General features: G+C 45.3%; 1 protein-coding gene across 14 annotated transcripts in view; it reads left to right on the top strand.

The window, feature by feature from the left end:
* Positions 1-21,457, top strand: part of LOC106562332 (pleckstrin homology domain-containing family A member 7) — a 184,183-nt gene that overhangs the window by 65,145 nt on the left and 97,581 nt on the right. For 12 of the 14 annotated variants that reach the window (XM_045689241.1, XM_045689231.1, XM_045689232.1 and 9 more), the window contains one exon: positions 17,529-17,612. In XM_045689241.1, the coding sequence (XP_045545197.1) occupies positions 17,529-17,612 (84 nt within the window). Of the gene's footprint in view, positions 1-2,170; positions 2,408-17,528; positions 17,613-21,457 lie in introns of those variants that run through there. The other 2 variants (XM_045689243.1, XM_045689244.1) reach the window with 2 other exon arrangements.

Consider the following 21,457-nt stretch of genomic DNA (forward strand, 5'->3'; position numbering starts at 1 on the left):
TGGTGTCCTGACCTGCAGAGCTCTGAATGTCGTACCACATTAGTTACATCACAATACATTCAGATTCAACATTCCTCTGCTGAATCTCTCACTGACTAGGCCTATCTGAGATGGCTCAGTCTACACCTCAGCTTAATCATCAACCCAATGTTTGTTGTCTCTTTTGAATTAGCTAAGGAATACTGTCTAAGTTCTGCAATAAATGTGTTATAAAATCAATTGCATCGTATACTAGCAAACTTTCCCTTTGAAGAAGATCAACTATTTTTATTTTAATAAAGAAAGGGCTAGCTGCTAGCAGTTTATTTCTAGTTCTTAAGCTTTTCCTTTCGGCACATGAACCATGGCTGTTTATCATTTACAATATTGACCATGGGGTAGTGTCAATAGCACCTGCTCTCCGGGCCGGGCCCGGCCTGCATACCTCTGGATCAGTTTCACTTCCTTCACCATCCCCATGAGGTCACAGCACACTATTGTCTTCTACCAAACTGCTGGCCTACAGCAGGGGTTATAAAAGAGGTACTATACCTTCCGAAAGTATGTGTGAGAAGCAGACAAACTTATTAAAGTGTCTTACCTCAGACAGGGGTTTCTGTTAACAAGGAGAAGATGGATTCCTCTGCCTCCTGTCACAATGTGTGATACGGAGTGTGGAGTAACTGATTGACTATTGTATGGCCACATTTGGGAAAATCAACCACTGAGGAAGATGTGGTTTCAATGTTGGGAGAACTCCATGTCAATATCCCCTCCCCCCTACCCCTACCCTAACCCTACCCTACCCTACCCCTCCCCCTACCCCTAACCCTACCCAACCCTACCCCTATCCCTACCCCTACCCCTACCCCTACCCTACCCCTACCCCTACCCCTTCCCCTACCCCTACCCCTACCCTAACCCTACCCTACCCTACCCCTCCCCCTACCCCTAACCCTACCCAACCCTACCCCTACCCCTACCCCTACCCCTACCCTACCCCTACCCCTACCCCTTCCCTACCCCTACCCCTACCCCTACCCCTTCCCCTACCCCTACCCTACCCCTACCCCTACCCCCTTTCCCTAACCCTACCCTACCCCTACCCCTTCCCCTACCCCTACCCTACCCTACCTCTACCCCTACCCCTACCCTACCCCTACCCCTACACCTACCCCTTCCCCTACCCCTTCCCCTACCCCATCCCCTCCCCTACCCCTACCCTACCCCTACCCCTAACCCTTCCCCTACCCCTACCCTACCCTACCCCTTCCCCAACCCTACCCCTACCCCTTCCCCTACCCCTTCCCCTACCCCTACCCCTTCCCTACCCCTACCCCTACCCCTAACCCTTCCCCTACCCCTTCCCCTACCCCTCCCCTACCCCTACCCCTACCCCTTCCCCTACCACTACCCCTCCCCTTCCCCCTACCCCTACCCCTAACCCTACCCCTAACCCTTCCCCTACCCCTACCCTACCCTACCCCTTCCCCAACCCTACCCCTACCCCTTCCCCTACCCCTTCCCCTACCCCTACCCCTTCCCCTACCCCTACCCCTACCCCTAACCCTTCCCCTACCCCTTCCCCTACCCCTCCCCTACCCCTACCCCTACCCCTTCCCCTACCACTACCCCCTCCCCTTCCCCTACCCCTACCCCTAACCCTACCCCTGCCCCTAACCCTTCCCCTACCCCTACCCTACCCCTTCCCCAACCCTACCCCTACCCCTTCCCCTACCCCTACCCCTTCCCCTACCCCTTCCCCTACCCCTTCCCCTACCCCTTCCCCTACCCCTACCCCTTCCCCTACCCCTTCCCCTACCCCTTCCCCTACCCCCTGGCGCCAAGGCTGCCACTCAGAGAAAAGACAAGGTTCTCTGCTGACAGTAAAAGTGCCAAATATGTGGGTCAGGATGAAGTGATTAATAGTAACAAAAGTGTGAATCCGACCTGACTGAGGAACTGAGGTTGTTTACATATTAGAAGGTGTGAATACTGAGGACTTGCCAGGACAGAAAAGCAGGGCAGGTAAAAACCCAGTGTTTATGTTGGTCCATAGAGAGGTGGGACAGAGAGGTACAGTACTTCCTCTTCTGATCTCTCTGTGGCTGCTGGACATCCCCTCTCTCTCCAACACAGGGCTGGAGTTCATTAGAGCGCTCTGACAGAGAGAGCGAGAGAGAGAGCGAGCGAAAGAGACAGAGAGAAGGGAGAGATTGAGGGAGGGGGAGTGAAAGAGAGAGAGAGTGGCGGGAGAGAGACAGAGAGCTGTTAGGAGAGAGGCAGAAGGAGGATGTGATAAACGTTCCGAGGTGTTCCTCCTGAGCAGAGAGAGAGCGCCCTTTTCCCCCCTTGCCACCACCATGAGGATCACCACCACCAGCCAGTCTAACTAGGAGGAAGTAGATCATCCACTGGGACACGCCAGGTGAGACTGCTCTGCTCCTTCACTTTGTGCAGAGAGAACAAGAGAGAGAGAGAATAATAGGACAGATCCAGTAGAAGATAAAAGAACAGAGACATCTGATCGGAGGTTACACAAGGAAATGTGTTTAATAATGTTTCACTTTTGGTTAAGGAGGAGAGAGAGAATGTTTGGCAAGCAAAGTAGTGGGAGGTGAGCAAGAGAGAGTGGACTGTGGAGTTGTAAGAGAATAGTGTGTTCCTGGTATTTGAAGGAGGATCTGGTGTATGTGCAACATGGCAGCATTTTGCTAGCTGGTGTGTGAGGGTGAGGTGAAAAGCCCTTTGGGCCATGCCCATGCCCCTCTGTGCCACGCTGCTGCCAGCCTGGGTTTAGCCCCTCGATTGGAGAAGGGATTACCCTGAGCCAGTTGATTTTGCTGTGAAATTTGGTATGGCGTGCCATGCCGGGCTGAACCTTGGACTCCAAAGTTGTACGTTTGTTCAGCGCAGCAGGAGAGGGGGAGTGGGGGCAAGGGAGATTGGAGCTATGTCAACCCTGAGTGTAACTGTGTCTCAGTCTGGGCTTTGTGAGGAATGAATTCCTCAGCTGACAAAATACTCTGAAGTAAAATGTGTTGAAGAGAGAAAAAGCTCTGGACTGAAATTAAAGCCTGGGGTTGTACTCTGTTCAGCTCGCTCTCAAATCAAATCAAATTTTATTGGTCACATGCTTGGTAAACAACAGGTGTAGACTAACAGTGAAATGCTTACTTACTGGCCCTTCCCAACAATGCAGAGAGATAAAAATAGAATGATAATAGAAAAAGAATAATAACATGAGGAATAAAGACACAATGAGTAACGATAACTTGGCTATATACACGGGGCACCAGTATGGAGTCAATGATAACTTGGCTATATACACGGCACCAGTATGGAGTCAATGATAACTTGGCTATATACACGGGCACCAGTATGGAGTCAATGATAACTTGGCTATATACACGGGCACCAGTATGGAGTCAATGATAACTTGGCTATATACACGGGGCACCAGTATGGAGTCAATGATAACTTGGCTATATACACGGCACCAGTATGGAGTCAATGATAACTTGGCTATATACACGGGCACCAGTATGGAGTCAATGATAACTTGGCTATATACACGGGCACCAGTATGGAGTCAATGATAACTTGGCTATATACACGGCACCAGTATGGAGTCAATGATAACTTGGCTATATACACGGCACCAGTATGGAGTCAATGATAACTTGGCTATATACACGGGCACCAGTATGGAGTCAATGATAACTTGGCTATATACACGGCACCAGTATGGAGTCAATGATAACTTGGCTATATACACGGGCACCAGTATGGAGTCAATGATAACTTGGCTATATACACGGGGCACCAGTATGGAGTCAATGATAACTTGGCTATATACACGGGCACCAGTATGGAGTCAATGATAACGTGGCTATATACACGGGCACCAGTATGGAGTCAATGATAACTTGGCTATATACACGGGGCACCAGTATGGAGTCAATGATAACTTGGCTATATACACGGGCACCAGTATGGAGTCAATGATAACTTGGCTATATACACGGGCACCAGTATGGAGTCAATGATAACTTGGCTATATACACGGGGCACCAGTATGGAGTCAATGATAACTTGGCTATATACACGGGCACCAGTATGGAGTCAATGATAACTTGGCTATATACACGGGCACCAGTATGGAGTCAATGATAACTTGGCTATATACACGGGGCACCAGTATGGAGTCAATGATAACTTGGCTATATACACGGGGCACCAGTATGGAGTCAATGATAACTTGGCTATATACACGGGCACCAGTATGGAGTCAATGATAACTTGGCTATATACACGGGCACCAGTATGGAGTCAATGATAACTTGGCTATATACACGGGGCACCAGTATGGAGTCAATGATAACTTGGCTATATACACGGGGCACCAGTATGGAGTCAATGATAACTTGGCTATATACACGGGCACCAGTATGGAGTCAATGATAACTTGGCTATATACACGGGCACCAGTATAGAGTCAATGATAACTTGGCTATATACACGGGGCACCAGTATGGAGTCAATGATAACTTGGCTATATACACGGGCACCAGTATGGAGTCAATGATAACTTGGCTATATACACGGGGCACCAGTATGGAGTCAATGATAACTTGGCTATATACACGGGCACCAGTATAGAGTCAATGATAACTTGGCTATATACACGGGCACCAGTATGGAGTCAATGATAACTTGGCTATATACACGGGCACCAGTATGGAGTCAATGATAACTTGGCTATATACACGGGCACCAGTATGGAGTCAATGATAACTTGGCTATATACACGGGCACCAGTATGGAGTCAATGATAACTTGGCTATATACACGGGCACCAGTATGGAGTCAATGATAACTTGGCTATATACACGGGGCACCAGTATGGAGTCAATGATAACTTGGCTATATACACGGGGCACCAGTATGGAGTCAATGATCACTTGGCTATATACACGGGTACCAGTATGGAGTCAATGATAACTTGGCTATATACACGGGGCACCAGTATGGAGTCAATGATAACTTGGCTATATACACGGGCACCAGTATGGAGTCAATGATAACTTGGCTATATACACGGGCACCAGTATGGAGTCAATGATAACGTGGCTATATACACGGGCACCAGCATGGAGTCAATGATAACTTGGCTATATACACGGGCACCAGTATGGAGTCAATGATAACTTGGCTATATACACGGGCACCAGTATGGAGTCAATGATAACTTGGCTATATACACGGGGCACCAGCATGGAGTCAATGATAACTTGGCTATATACACGGGCACCAGTATGGAGTCAATGATAACTTGGCTATATACACGGCACCAGTATAGAGTCAATGATAACTTGGCTATATACACGGGCACCAGTATAGAGTCAATGATAACTTGGCTTTATACACGGGGCACCAGTATGGAGTCAATGATAACTTGGCTATATACACGGGGCACCAGTATGGAGTCAATGATAACTTGGCTATATACACGGGCACCAGTATGGAGTCAATGATAACGTGGCTATATACACGGGGCACCAGTATAGAGTCAATGATAACTTGGCTATATACACGGGGCACCAGCATGGAGTCAATGATAACTTGGCTATATACACGGGGCACCAGTATGGAGTCAATGATAACGTGGCTATATACACGGGGCACCAGTATAGAGTCAATGATAACTTGGCTATATACACGGGCACCAGTATAGAGTCAATGATAACTTGGCTATATACACGGGCACCAGTATAGAGTCAATGATAACTTGGCTATATACACGGGCACCAGTATGGAGTCAATGATAACTTGGCTATATACACGGGGCACCAGTATGGAGTCAATGATAACTTGGCTATATACACGGGCACCAGTATGGAGTCAATGATAACTTGGCTATATACACGGGCACCAGTATGGAGTCAATGATAACTTGGCTATATACACGGGGCACCAGTATGGAGTCAATGATAACTTGGCTATATACACGGGGCACCAGTATGGAGTCAATGATAACTTGGCTATATACACGGCACCAGTATGGAGTCAATGATAACTTGGCTATATACACGGGGCACCAGTATAGAGTCAATGATAACTTGGCTATATACACGGGCACCAGTATGGAGTCAATGATAACTTGGCTATATACACGGGCACCAGTATGGAGTCAATGATAACTTGGCTATATACACGGGCACCAGTATTGAGTCAATACAAACAGTAACAGCAGTATATTGTAGGTAGGGGTAAAGGATAGATAATAGACAGTAACAGCAGTATATTGTAGGTAGGGGTAAAGGATAGATAATAGACAGTAACAGCAGTATATTGTAGGTAGGGGTAAAGGATAGATAATAGACAGTAACAGCAGTATATTGTAGGTAGGGGTAAAGGATAGATAATAGACAGTAACAGCAGTATTCTGTAGGTAGGGGTAAAGGATAGATAATAGACAGTAACAGCAGTATACTGTAGGTAGGGGTAAAGGATAGATAATAAATAGACAGTAACATCAGTATACTGTAGGTAGGGGTAAAGGATAGATAATAGACAGTAACAGCAGTATTCTGTAGGTAGGGGTAAAGGATAGATAATAGACAGTAACATCAGTATTCTGTAGGTAGGGGTAAAGGATAGATAATAGACAGTAACAGCAGTATTCTGTAGGTAGGGGTAAAGGATAGATAATAGACAGTAACAGCAGTATATTGTAGGTAGGGGTAAAGGATAGATAATAGACAGTAACAGCAGTATTCTGTAGGTAGGGGTAAAGGATAGATAATAGACAGTAACAGCAGTATACTGTAGGTAGGGGTAAAGGATAGATAATAGACAGTAACAGCAGTATTCTGTAGGTAGGGGTAAAGGATAGATAATAGACAGTAACAGCAGTATTTTGTAGGTAGGGGTAAAGGATAGATAATAGACAGTAACAGCAGTATATTGTAGGTAGGGGTAAAGGATAGATAATAGACAGTAACAGCAGTATTCTGTAGGTAGGGGTAAAGGATAGATAATAGACAGAAACAGCAGTATACTGTAGGTAGGGGTAAAGGATAGATAATAGACAGTAACATCAGTATACTGTAGGTAGGGGTAAAGGATAGATAATAGACAGTAACAGCAGTATATTGTAGGTAGGGGTAAAGGATAGATAATAGACAGTAACAGCAGTATTCTGTAGGTAGGGGTAAAGGATAGATAATAGACAGTAACAGCAGTATTCTGTAGGTAGGGGTAAAGGATAGATAATAGACAGTAACAGCAGTATTCTGTAGGTAGGGGTAAAGGATAGATAATAGACAGTAGCAGCAGCGTATGTAATGAGTAAAAAAAAAGGGTAAATGCAGCTTTTTCGTTAACTATTCATCTTATGACTTGGGGTTCAAATCATATTTTTTTGTTGTCACATCCTTCATAAACAAGAGATTTCGACTAAGAGTGAAATGCTTACTTACAGGCCCTTCCAAACAATGCAGAATACAATACAACATCTAAAATAATAATAATACAAATACAAATGTGTAACATGAGGAATAAAGACACAATGAGCAATGATAGCGTGGCTATGAGTCCATGATAACATGGCTATATACATGGGGTGCCAGTACTGAGTCAATGATAGCGTGGCTATGAGTCCATGATAACATGGCTATATACATGGGGTGCCAGTACTGAGTCAATGATAGCGTGGCTATGAGTCCATGATAACATGGCTATATACATGGGGTGCCAGTACTGAGTCCATGATAGCGTGGCTATATACATGGGGTGTCAGTACTGAGTCCATGATAACATGGCTATATACATGGGGTGCCAGTACTGAGTCCATGATAGCGTGGCTATATACATGGGGTGCCAGTACTGAGTCCATGATAACATGGCTATATACATGGGGTGCCAGTACTGAGTCCATGATAACATGGCTATATACATGGGGTGTCAGTACTGAGTCCATGATAACATGGCTATATACATGGGGTGCCAGTACTGAGTCCATGATAACATGGCTATATACATGGGGTGTCAGTACTGAGTCCATGATAGCGTGGCTATATACATGGGGTGCCAGTACTGAGTCCATGATAGCGTGGCTATATACATGGGGTGTCAGTACTGAGTCCATGATAACATGGCTATATACATGGGGTGTCAGTACTGAGTCCATGATAACATGGCTATATACATGGGGTGCCAGTACTGAGTCAATGATAGTGTGGCTATATACATGGGGTGCCAGTACTGAGTCCATGATAACATGGCTATATACATGGGGTGCCAGTACTGAGTCAATGATAGCGTGGCTATATACATGGGGTGTCAGTACTGAGTCCATGATAACATGGCTATATACATGGGGTGCCAGTACTGAGTCAATGATAGTGTGGCTATATACATGGGGTGCCAGAACTGAGTCAATGATAGCGTGGCTATATACATGGGGTGCCAGTACTGAGTCAATGATAGTGTGGCTATATACATGGGGTGCCAGTACTGAGTCAATGATAGCGTGGCTATATACATGGGGTGCCAGAACTGAGTCAATGATAGCGTGGCTATATACATGGGGTGCCAGAACTGAGTCAATGATAGCGTGGCTATATACATGGGGTGCCAGAACTGAGTCAATGATAGTGTGGCTATATACATGGGGTGCCAGAACTGAGTCAATGATAGTGTGGCTATATACATGGGGTGCCAGTACTGAGTCAATGATAGCGTGGCTATATACATGGGGTGCCAGTACTGAGTCCATGATAGCGTGGCTATATACATGGGGTGCCAGTACTGAGTCCATGATAGCGTGGCTATATACATGGGGTGCCAGTACTGAGTCAATGATAGCGTGGCTATATACATGGGGTGCCAGTACTGAGTCCATCATAACATGGCTATATACATGGGGTGCCAGTACTGAGTCAATGATAGCGTGGCTATATACATGGGGTGCCAGTACTGAGTCCATGATAGCGTGGCTATATACATGGGGTGCCAGTACTGAGTCAATGATAGTGTGGCTATATACATGGGGTGCCAGTACTGAGTCCATGATAACATGGCTATATACATGGGGTGCCAGTACTGAGTCAATGATAGCGTGGCTATATACATGGGGTGCCAGTACTGAGTCCATCATAACATGGCTATATACATGGGGTGCCAGTACTGAGTCAATGATAGTGTGGCTATATACATGGGGTGCCAGTACAGAGTCAATGATAGTGTGGCTATATACATGGGGTGCCAGAACTGAGTCAATGATAGTGTGGCTATATACATGGGGTGCCAGAACTGAGTCAATGACAGCGTGGCTATATACATGGGGTGCCAGAACTGAGTCAATGATAGTGTGGCTATATACATGGGGTGCCAGAACTGAGTCAATGATAGTGTGGCTATATACATGGGGTGCCAGAACTGAGTCAATGATAGTGTGGCTATATACATGGGGTGCCAGAACTGAGTCAATGATAGTGTGGCTATATACATGGGGTGCCAGAACTGAGTCAATGATAGCGTGGCTATATACATGGGGTGTCAGTACTGAGTCAATGATAGTGTGGCTATATACATGGGGTGCCAGAACTGAGTCAATGATAGTGTGGCTATATACATGGGGTGCCAGAACTGAGTCCACGTACAGGGGTACGAGGTAAGTGAGGTAGATAGGTACATATAGGTAGGGGTAAAGTGACTAGGCAACAAGATAGATAGACAGTAGCAGCAGCGTACTGTGTGTGTGTGTGTGTGTGTGTGTGTGTGTGTGTGTGTGTGTGTGTGTGTGTGTGTGTGTGTGTGTGTGTGTGTGTGTGTGTGTGTGTGTGTGTGTGTGTCGCGAATGTGTGCCTGTGTGTATGTGTGATGTGTGTGTGTGTGTCAGTGTAAGTATGTGTGAGTTTGTGGGTAGAGTCCAGTGTGTGTGCATAGCCAGAGTTAGTACAAAAAGGGTCAATGCAGATAGTCTGGGTAGCTATTTGGTGAACTATTTAGCAGTCTTGTGGCTTGGGGTTGAAGCTGTTCAGGTCCCAGACTTAGCGCTCCGGCACCGTTTGCCGTGCGGTAGCAGAGAGAACAGTGGGTGGCTGGAGTCTTTGACAATTGTTTGGGCTTCCTCTGACACCGCCTTGTATAGAGGTCCTGGATGGCAGGGAGATTGACCCCAATGATGTACTGGGCCGTACGCACTACCCTCTGTAACGCCTTGCGGTCGGATGCCAAGCAGTTGCCATACCAAGGGGTGATGCAGCCAGTCAAGATGCTCTCAATGGTGCAGCTGTAGAAACTTTTGAGGTTTTGAGGACCCATGCCAACTCTTTTCAGCCTCCTGAGGGTGAAGAGGCTCTCTATAGTGTGTTTTACTGTAGCTCAAACAGTGTTTGTGTGTTGCAGAATATGTTCAATCAACTGAACTTCTTTGCTATATATTTCACCTTTTCTTGTTCAACATGAAATAGAACATTTCAAATGCTTTTCTGAGAAAATCACATTTTTTATTTCATCTGCTCTGTGGAAAATACTCCCATCCTTTTAAGCAGTGTCTAAACAGACTGTAGCTGCACCTGAAAGGTTTTACATGGAGGTTAGACCTTAGTGCAAACATAGCTCTGGTAGACCTGCTATTAGACCTGTCAGTCACGCTAGCTGCTTCCTATCAGGACCACATGGAAACATAAACTACACATAAACTACACTTAAGTGTTTTGTTTCCAACTGACATGCGACTGACATGCTGTTGAATAGAAATATTTCCTGTGAGCTGAATGTTTAGCAATTCAAGGCATGCATTTCCTATAATATTGAACATCAGTCTTGTAAAGCCAGCTGAGACACCTAGACATGTTCAATGTTTTTAAGTATAGTTCCACATTGTCAACATGACCTTTAGCCTATTTCTTAAAATATCCCTGGTTTATACCTCTGGACATTTCAATCAGTGTGATATTATTATACTATGATATTAACAGTATAATCATCTTCATAAAGACATGGTGTAATTATAAATCCAATGTAAAAATGCACAGTAATGTTGATGTCAACATCTACCCTGTGATTTAACCACAGGTTACAGTGAGGATGTTAGGGAGGGTCTTAACTCTGAGTGGTACCCAGGCTGATAAGGCCTGAGCCATGAGAGTGCTGCATGGGGAGAAAGAGTTATGGAGGAGGAAGCACACGGAGACATGTAATCACATCACAGCCATGATGACTACTGGCTAATGAGAACGTGACCTAGCCTGCTCCTCGCAGCAGGTGGGGTCTGTCAGTGTGTAGAAGGTCATTGTTTGGAGTGTGTGTATGTCCTGTGTGTGTGTGTGTGTGTGTGTGTGTGTGTGGGTGGGGGGGGGTTCTCAGTGTGTGTGTGGGGGTGGGGTGGGGGGGTGTAGGTAGGTGTGTGTGGGTGGGGGGGGGGGTGATTCTCAGTGTGTGGAGGGTGTGTGTGTGTGTGTGGGGGGGTGTCTCAGTGTGTCTCTGTGTGACCCTGATAATGGAAGACATAGTGTTTTTATAACCCCTGACCTTTTCATGTCAATCCTAGAGGTCAATGGAATTCTTTGCAAGGGTTTAGTTTTGATTTCAATGAAGTTTAGCTGTGATCCTGATCGTTTGGTTCTGTCTTTGAAAATTATGCATGATTTGGATAGGCATTGGGATGACCATTTCAGCTCCATTTCCTCCCTTGTGATAAATCTTGTTATAAAAGGTTTGTGTATGAAGTGGTTAGCCTATTTGCAGAGTAGTACTGGCCGTACGATGGAAATGTTTCATGCAGCTCTATTCATCCCGGGTGCTGCACCAAAACTCAGACGCCAGATAAGAGGTAGATGAAGTGGGGCCCTATTCAGACTCAGGTGGCATGCATACCATCCACCGCTTCCTAGTATATTACTCGCTAACGTTCAGGCCCTGTTCAATGTTGGTCTGACTAATTGGAATCTATGCTTCAAGAAGGTTTTGATCACGCGGACTGGGAAATGTTCCGGGTCGCCTCTGAAAATAGTATTGACGTATACACTGACTCAGTAACTGGGCTCATCAGGAAGTGCATAGAGGATGTTGTTCCCAATGTGATGATTACAACATATCCAAACCAGAAACTGTGGATAGATGGCAGAATTCACGCAAAACTGAAAGTGCAAACCACTGCATTTAACCATTCCAAGGTGACTGGCAGTGGTGTAAAAAGTACCCAATTGTCATACTTGAGTAAAAGTAAAGATACCTTAATAGAAAATGACTCAAGTAAAAGTGAAAGTTACCCAGTAAAATACTACCTGAGTAAAAGTCTAAAAGTATTTGGTTTAAAATATACTTAAGTATCAAAAGTAAATGTAATTGCAATAATATAGTAAAAGTATAAATCATTTCAAATTACTTATATTAGGCCATCCAAACGGCACAATTTTCTTGTTTTTTTAATTTACGGATAGTTAAGGGCACACTCCAACACTCAGACATCATTTACAAATGAAGCATTTGTGTTTAATGAGTCTGCCAGATCAGAGGCAGTAGGGATGACCAGGGATGTTCTCTTGGTAAAAGTGTGTGAATTGGACCATTTCCCTGTCCTGCTATGCATGACCTCCGTAAAGGTAATCAAAGAGGCAAAACGACAGTACAGGGACAAATTGGAGCCACAATTTAACAACTCAGACACAAGACGCATGTGACAGGGACTCAAGACAGGCACAACGTTGACACGGTGGCTCGCACCCGGACGAGATAAACACTTTCTTCGCTCACTTTGAGGAGCCAAACACAGAGCCGCCAAAGCGTGCCCCCGACACTCATGAGGACTGTGTGCTCTTGTTCTTTGTGGCCGACGTGAGCAAGTCATTTTAGCGTGTTGTCCCCACTTGCTTCAAAATGTCCACCATTGTTCCTGTACCCAAGAAAATGAAGGTAACTAAACTCAATGACTATCGCCCTGTAGCACTCACTCATCATGAAGAGCTTTGAGAGACTAGTTAAGGAACATATCACCTCCACCTTACCCGACACCCTAGACCACTACAATTCGCAAATCGTCCCAACAGAGGCAATCGCAATTGCACTACACGCTGCCCTATCCCACCTGGACAAGAGAAATACCTATGTAAGAATGCTGTTCATCGACTACAGCTCAGCCTTCAACACCATAGTGCCCTCTAAGCTCATCACTAAGCTCAGGGCCCTGGGTCTGAACCCCACCCTGTGCAACTGGGTCCTGGACTTCCTGACGGGCCGACCCCAAGTTGTGAAGGTAGGCAACATTAACTCTGCCACGCTGATCCTCAACACGGGGGCCCCACTGGGGTGCGTGCTCAGCCCCCTCCAGTACTCAATCATCAAGTTTGCTGACAACACAACAGTGGTAGGCCTGATTACCAACGATGATGAGACGTCCAACAGGAAGGAGTTGAGAGCCCTAGTGGTGCCAGGAAAATAATCTCTCCCTCAATGTCAACAAAACGAGGGAGCTTATTGTTGACTACAGGAGAGAGCAGAGAGAGCACACCCCCATCTACATTGACAGGGCCGCAGTGAAGAGGGTCAAAAGCTTCAAGTTCCTCGGCGTGCACATCACTGACAACCTAAAATGGTCCCTTCACGCAGACAGTGTGGTGAAGACGGCGCAATAGCGCCTCTTTAACCTCTGGAGGCTGAAGAAATTCAACTTGGCCCCTAAGACCCTCACAAACGTCTACAGATGCACCATTGCGAGCATCCTGTCGCATCAGAATCTCCTCCTGGTATGGTAATTGCACCGTCCGCAACCCCAGGGCTCTCCAGAGGGTGGTGCGCTCAGCCCAACGCATCACTGGTGACACACTGCCTGCCCTCCAGGACATCTACAGGACCCGGTGTCACAGGAGGGCCAAGAAGATCATCAAGGACCTCAGCCACCCGAGCCACGGCATGGTCACCCCGCTACCATCTAGAAGGCGGAGATAGTACAGGTGCATCAAAGCTGGTACCGAGCAACTGAGAACAGAGGAGGAGTATTTCTGTCTGTAATAAAGCCCTTTTGTGGGGAAAATAATTATTCTGATTGGCTGGGCCTGGCACCCCGGTGGGTCGGCCTGGCTCCCAAGTGGGTGGGTCTATGCCCTCCCAGGCCCACCCGTGGCTGTGCCCCTGCCCAGTCATTTGAAATCCATAGATTAGAGCTTATTGAATTTATTTCAATTGACTTAATTTCCTTATATGAACTGTAACTCAGCAAAATCTTTAAAACGGTTGCGTTTATATTTTTGTTCATTATACATAGAGACATAGAACACTGGTCACTTTAATAATGTTTCCATACTGCTTCACCCACTTCATATGTATATAATGTAATAAAACAGTTTACTCTTCATTAGTAAGCACGTATACAAACATTTTGGGGTGTGCGTCAGCTCATGCGTCTTACTGAAGTGGGTCTGCAACCAGGTCTTTTCCCTGAGTACTACACTACGTGGCATGGCAAAACAAACAGGGCCACTGTGCTGCCGGAACCGTTTGTTCACTAAGTAGGAATGCAGTGAATTCCATGAGAAGTAGTTCAGAAGTAATGTGGCTGAAACAAACGGTCCAAAGAATGCAGGTTCCTAATTAACAGTGGAGGGTAGGGTACTACTGCATGGACCTGGTGTAGTTCAACACACTACATGCCGTTACTGGAACATAGCCCAGGCCAGGACCAAACAGAGTAGAGAGCTGTATTGTTGTGTTTGTGTGTGTGTTGTTCTGTGTTTTCGTGCGTGTTGCTTTGAATCTGTTTTTGTGTTTGGGTGTATGCAGAAATGTCTCTGCTCAACCACAGCTTCCTGCGAACTTTTGAAAAAATGTCAACCCATAAATCTCTCGAAACAACCAGATTTATTTCCTTTACTTTGCTGCATGACACCGCAGTAATACTACCAGGGTTGGTATAACACTATGTGTCAGCTGGTAAAGGCTGTTGTTGTCCTTCAGGATGCGTTTGCTATATGCTGCTGACACGGTATTACCATGCTCACTGTAAACATTAGGATGCCTATTGAGCAAGTGTGATGCTGCCACTGCTGATTGCCTCTCAGGCTGGTACAGTCCATTACAGTCCAGAGCAGGCTGCCTCTCAGGCTGGTACAGTCCAATCCAGAGCATGCTGCCTCTCAGGCTAGTACAGTCCAGAGCAGGCTGCCTCTCAGGCTGGTACAATCCAGAGCAGGCTGCCTCTCAGGCTAGTACAGTCCAGAGCAGGCTGCCTCTCAGGCTGGTACAATCCAGAGCAGGCTGCCTCTCAGGCTGGTACAGTCCAGTCCAGAGCATGCTGCCTCTCAGGCTAGTACAGTCCAGAGCAGGCTGCCTCTCAGGCTAGTACAGTCCAGAGCAGGCTGCCTTTCAGTCTTGTTCAGTCCAGTCTACGGCAGCCGGAGAGGGATGGCTCTGCTCTGGGAGGACCTTAGCACTTCATATCTGTCCAGTGGCCCCTCAGACAAATGGGCCTGTCTTCTCAGTGGCCACGCTTGAGTAAAGAGCCCAGAGAGGGCGGTGGTGCCGGACACCATGATGAGATAGAGGAGCACTCAACACAGGACATTCATCTCTGACATCATCTCGCTGATATTTCTGCTCTATTGAGTCGAGGTTAACAGATGGTTTTCCATAGGTACACAATGAATCACTACAGTTGTGTATATATAGAACTACATTTATGGAATGCATATTCTAATGTGATTATAGATTGTATGAGGATGTTGTGTTCTTAATGTTGTAATTGAGAATGGGTTGGAAGAGAGCAGAGAGTACAGTCAGCTGTTGTCTATTACCTCAAATCTTGGCAATTTGCATCATTGCCAGTGTTTACATTAAGAATCTCAGTAGGGTGAACAATCGTTCCCAGTACTTTGATATTTCCCCTCCCCCAAAAGCATCACAATAACGTAGCTTTGCGAGAGAGATTGAAACAGTCTCAAAGCAAAAATGTCCTCATGTAACAGCCTATTCAACTCCAACATGCTCTGATTTTACACGGAATTCAAGTGTAAGGAAGCATGAAATATTTCATTAGAGGTAAAGACTGATTCATCTCATAATTCAATTAAGACATTAGCAGTCATCTGGATTGAATGACATATGTGACTTTTACTTATTTCTGCTAGACTGATTGGACAGTCAGTGCACCAATAAATTGGCCCACATCATTGCCCTGGTTGTGTTGTCATTCTTATTGTGATGACTGTTTCCATAGTGGCTGGATTGGTGTAGTATTTCTCATTGGCTGTTGAATGTGACAGTGAAGTGTGAGAACTGGAAGCCTAGGGTGTGTTATCATGGTCTATCTGAGGACACACCGATAGGCTAGCTAGCACAGCTCACCTGACCCCCTCTGACCTGCACGGGGGGATCTGATCTTTACACTAGCACAGTAAGAAACACTACACTCACATACAGCATTCACACTCACACAATCTGACCCAGAAGTCCTCATAATGATTAACGACCAGCTCAGTCTGGATCAGAAGTCCTCATAGTGATTAAAGACCAGGTCAGTCTGGGTCAGAAGTCCTCATAGTGATTAAAGACCAGGTCAGTCTGGGTCAGAAGTCCTCATAGTGATTAAAGACCAGGTCAGTCTGGGTCAGAAGTCCTCATAGTGATTAAAGACCAGGTCAGTCTGGGTCAGAAGTCCTCATAGTGATTAAAGACCAGGTCAGTCTGGGTCAGAAGTCCTCATAGTGATTAAAGACCAGGTCAGTCTGGGTCAGAAGTCCTCATAGTGATTAAAGACCAGGTCAGTCTGGGTCAGAAGTCCTCATAGTGATTAAAGACCAGGTCAGTCTGGATCAGAAGTCCTCATAGTGATTAAAGACCAGGTCAGTCTGGGTCAGAAGTCCTCATAGTGATTAAAGACCAGGTCAGTCTGGATCAGAAGTTTCCACCTGTGCATGTTCTGGACCTGGATAACTCTAAGTGGAAACGTATGGAATCCTGACTGCTCCACTGCTCCTAATGTTGAATGAAGCAGAGACCTGTTCATAGAATGACTCTCTCTTACTGTCCGATGGGCACATCTGCTACGCAACTTCCATCCAAAGTGTGTAAAAAGTAAATAATTGATGCGGACAGTTTAGAGCAAATCACATCATTGTGTTATTTTTCATTCTTTCCACCACCAGCGCTGCCCCCTGTCCATTTCCTATTTTATCCAACGATACAGGTAGCTTTAATGCCCTAGTTAAAGCGATGAATGACCCCATGTAATTGAAATCAATAAAGCCTGGCGAGCTGGTAGGGGAGAGTACTGAGATAATATGAGCCCCTGCCTTGGCCAGTCTTCAGCACTACCGCACATTCTACACTTGGCTGTGAAAGTTATTGGAAGTCTAGAAACTTGGTGTATTCCTGTAGAATGCCCAACAAGCAGCCAGTGTCCAATACATCAATGCACAAAATAGTGGCGCGATCAAGCAGAAATATGATTCATGACGGAATACTAATTGTATTTTGTCCTTCGCTGTTGTTTTCACTCCTTCCCTCTCTTCCCTCCCTGTTCTCTCTCTCTCTGACGCTCTCAGCCATAACCAGAAGAGCACGTCGTTCCGACACCCTGTGACTGGACAGATCTCTCCAGAAAACACTGAATATATGCTCCACGACAAGTGAGTGCACCTCTACTATCTTTACCCGAGGAAGGTTATAATGTGGGCTTCAGTGTAACGTCTGGTTGGTCCGAGGTCATGCTGGGAGGAGATGAGAATAGAGTGTAATTGAACTCAGATTAGAGTGTGAGATTGTCTGCTGCTTGTCCCAGGGATGAGATGAGAAGGAACAGGAACGGACTGCCTGAGGAATGCTGGAAATGGAATTCATAACTGCTTGCACTTGTGCAACAGCTGCTCCCAGTCCAATTGTTTGTGTGTATTTTTAAGGTATCGTCTTAATTCAATTGATGGTAATGAGTCAGCTATGGTTCACATTATGTCTTTGACTGTGGTCCCGTGTGGCTCAGTTGGTAGAGCATGGTGTTTGCAATGCCAGGGTTGTGGGTTCGATTCCCACGGGGGACCAGTAGGGGGGGAGAAAAAAAATGTGTGAAATGTATGCATTCACTACTGTAAGTCGCTCTGGATAAGAGCGTCTGCTAAATGACTAAAATGTAATGACTGTGGCCATAGCAAGCCTGAAGCCATTCATCTGTCTGAAATGTCACAGTTGTTATGCTAATGATGGCTATTATTACCACAGGTTTTTTTTTCATCAAAGAGCAATATATAGAGTATTTTCTGCAGGTTATAGCTGCAGTCATGAAGTTGATTGTGTTGAATTGTGTGAGTGGTACGGCCATGGTGGAGCCCCAGGTGGTGTGATGAGGTTGAATAGCATGGGACCTAGTGTTAGCGACATATGCACAGAGTTGGTTTGACCTGGACGTACTGGGACTTATCTTTAAGTTGTAGCGTTGTAGAGCTTGCTTGTAAGTGCCTCTAAAACATGGGAGATGACATGGCATGACATTCCTGACATACAGAGGAAGGCTCTTAATTTGATCGCTCTTTTGTTGCTGAGAATTGTCCTGTTTTGTTGCAGTGAAATGCAGATGAGCTTCGCGATATACATAAATTGACTAAAAACCCACACTAACACAAGGTTATATTAACAGTATTGCAATTTTCATGTAACTTTTGGCCAGCTAATAGCCTGACCACCGATAAAGAAACATTATGGACTAAACATTAAAATCCTGTTGCTGCGGGATGATTTTGTTGTGACAGTGTAGGCCAAATTAATATCCTACATTTGTACCATGACTTTCATGTTAACTATTGATAAATGGCCCTGATGTTGCTAAACTTTCATTATGATGTATTAGAACAATAGCAGGACCACAGTTGAGTCCTTTATCTTTCTGTCATGAATGTGTATGACAGGTGTCACCACATAATTAAGGTGGTGTTATGTAGGCTTTAGGATGCATGGCTCGATGTGTTAGTGTAGCAGAGAGGGTCGAGAGTGATATCTGATCTCCACTGTCGCAGTGCTTGAAAGGTAATTTGTAGGAGTGACATGAAGCTCATTGGGATTCCTCTCTTCTCCACCCCAACCCTCCTATATCCCTCACATGGTACTGTTGAGCCAGGGATTTGTACACCATCAGGGGGTTTAAAAGTTAAAGTGCCCTGCCTTGCATATTCCCTGCACTGTAGGGGCCACAGTAACTGAATTATTCTATTACTATCTAATACCAGATCAAAGCTCAGTAGACCAGCCATGCTTAGAATAGCATTATACCCATGCCCTTCCCACAAGAATATGTGACGAATCAAATGTATTTAAATAGCATGATTAATGTCCTCTGTCCGTTATCATAGTTTACTGTTGATACATTTCACATTATCATCAGTCCTTAAAATGCTATCATCATAACCCTCCACTCCTAGTCAACCATACTGTAGACTTCTTCCCAGTACAGTGAAATCATGCAGCTATGACAGAGATCATAGATTTGAAAATGCTTGGAGCATTATGGGAATATCACAGAGGCCCATCAAGTAGGAGACAGGCAGCCCAATGCTCTTGGCACGGCCTGATTGATACCCCTCATTAGAGACTGTGTGTGGGGCCTGAGTTACAGCTGGGGCTACTTTCACTGTACACACACACACACACACACACACACACACACACACACACACACACACACACACACACACACACACACACACACACACACACACACACACACATCGTCACAGAAAAACACTGGGAGAGGTTATTATCCCACAGAGTTCACTGCCACCCAAATGGCACACCCTTGACCTCTCACCCCATGCCACCTGTTCAGTGGTACATCCCTGCCCCCACTGTATGCTGATGGACTCTACAACTCTACCAAAGCCAGTGAGTAGGTGGTGTATGGTAGGCTATAGAGTTTCTATCTCACAGCCAGTCTGTTAGGAGAAATACCACCCTCTTGGCATTCCTCTTTTTCCTCTTTTAAAGTGTATTGAATGCCTGTGGTGTGCAGGGGTAGAAGAAGCTAAAGTAGCAGGATTTATGAAGCCCCTTGACTCTCTGCTGGCTGCTATTTATACTACGGCCAACTTTTTTTTACTTCTCTCTATCCCTTCCTCCCAGTCATACTTTAGTTGTGGAAATAGAGCATCGTAACAGCTGGGGTACTTATGCACCCAGGGAGAAGCGTGTGTGTTATGCAGTGATGATGCCTTCGCTCTGGCCTGCATAGCACAAACAGACAGCCAGGGCAGATTGTTACGGTTGGTTGCTGTAGCAGCCAGGGTGTGGATGTCACCCATGCTGAGACCCAGATATGGATGGCAAAGTAGGTTCCCTCTCCTGTATTCCCTCTGGGGTGTAGGATGGGTACAGGATGGACAGGCAGGCACACTCAGTGCTGACAGACTCAGTGACAGGGTCATTATATATATATATATATTTACAGTACCAGTCAAAAGTTTGGACACACCTACACATTCCAGGGCTTTTCTTTCCTTTTACTATTTTCTACATTGTAGAATAGAAGGAGGTGAAGCTGGTTGAGAGAATGCCAAAAGTGTGCAAAGCAGTCATCAAGGCAAAGTGTGGCTACTTTGAAGAATCTCAAATCTCAAATATATTTTCATTTGTTTAATACTTTTTGTTTACTACATGATTCCATATGTGCTATCTCATAGTTTTGACGTCTTCACTATTATTCTACAATTTAGAAAATAGTAAAAATAAAGAAAAGCCCTGGAATGATACGTGTGTCCAAATATTTGACTGGTACTGTATATTAAGGCTGACCCCATTTAGTCGACTGGTCGATTGTTTTGTCGATAGGCTGTTAGCCGCTCAATCATTTTCTAGTTGAGCTGCGGGGATGGCACACCAATATCACCAGTAGTACATTTACCTTCCCATCATTTATATTCTACAATGTTTGTTTGGTTATGTCAATTTCTGTTAATGCATTCAATATACAGTATTATTATTACAGTCTTACCGTTGTCATTGTAGGAGTGGACATGTTGTTTGCGGAGCGCACAACCTTTTTCTTGTGAGAATAAAGTTTTATTTTATTTCATTCCATTTACAAGTTGTCAATTTATTAATTGTCTTTTGTTTGAAGCGCTCCTGTCAATCTTGAGTAAGGACATGCACCTGATTACGCATAGAAGTATGCCTAGGCTACCTTTGGGCCTGGACCAAGTTAATAGTAAGTGTTGATACAATGTTTCAAGTTCCTTGCAGACAGCCCATGCATAGCCAATGTGTGTCACGTCCTGACCATAGTAAGTTGTTATTTTCTATGGTAGAGTAGGTCAGGGCGTGACAGGGGGTGTTTGTCTATATTTTGTATTTCTATGTTCAGTTTCTAGTTTTGTATTTCTATGTTGGTTTTGTTTGGTGTGATCTCCAATTAGAGGCAGCCGGTTGTCGTTGTCTCTAATTGGAGGTCATATTTAAGTTGATGTTTGTCCCACCTGTTTTTGTGGGTGATTCG

Source organism: Salmo salar, chromosome ssa11, assembly GCF_905237065.1.
Source record: "Salmo salar chromosome ssa11, Ssal_v3.1, whole genome shotgun sequence".
NCBI classification, from domain to species: Eukaryota; Metazoa; Chordata; class Actinopteri; order Salmoniformes; family Salmonidae; genus Salmo; species Salmo salar.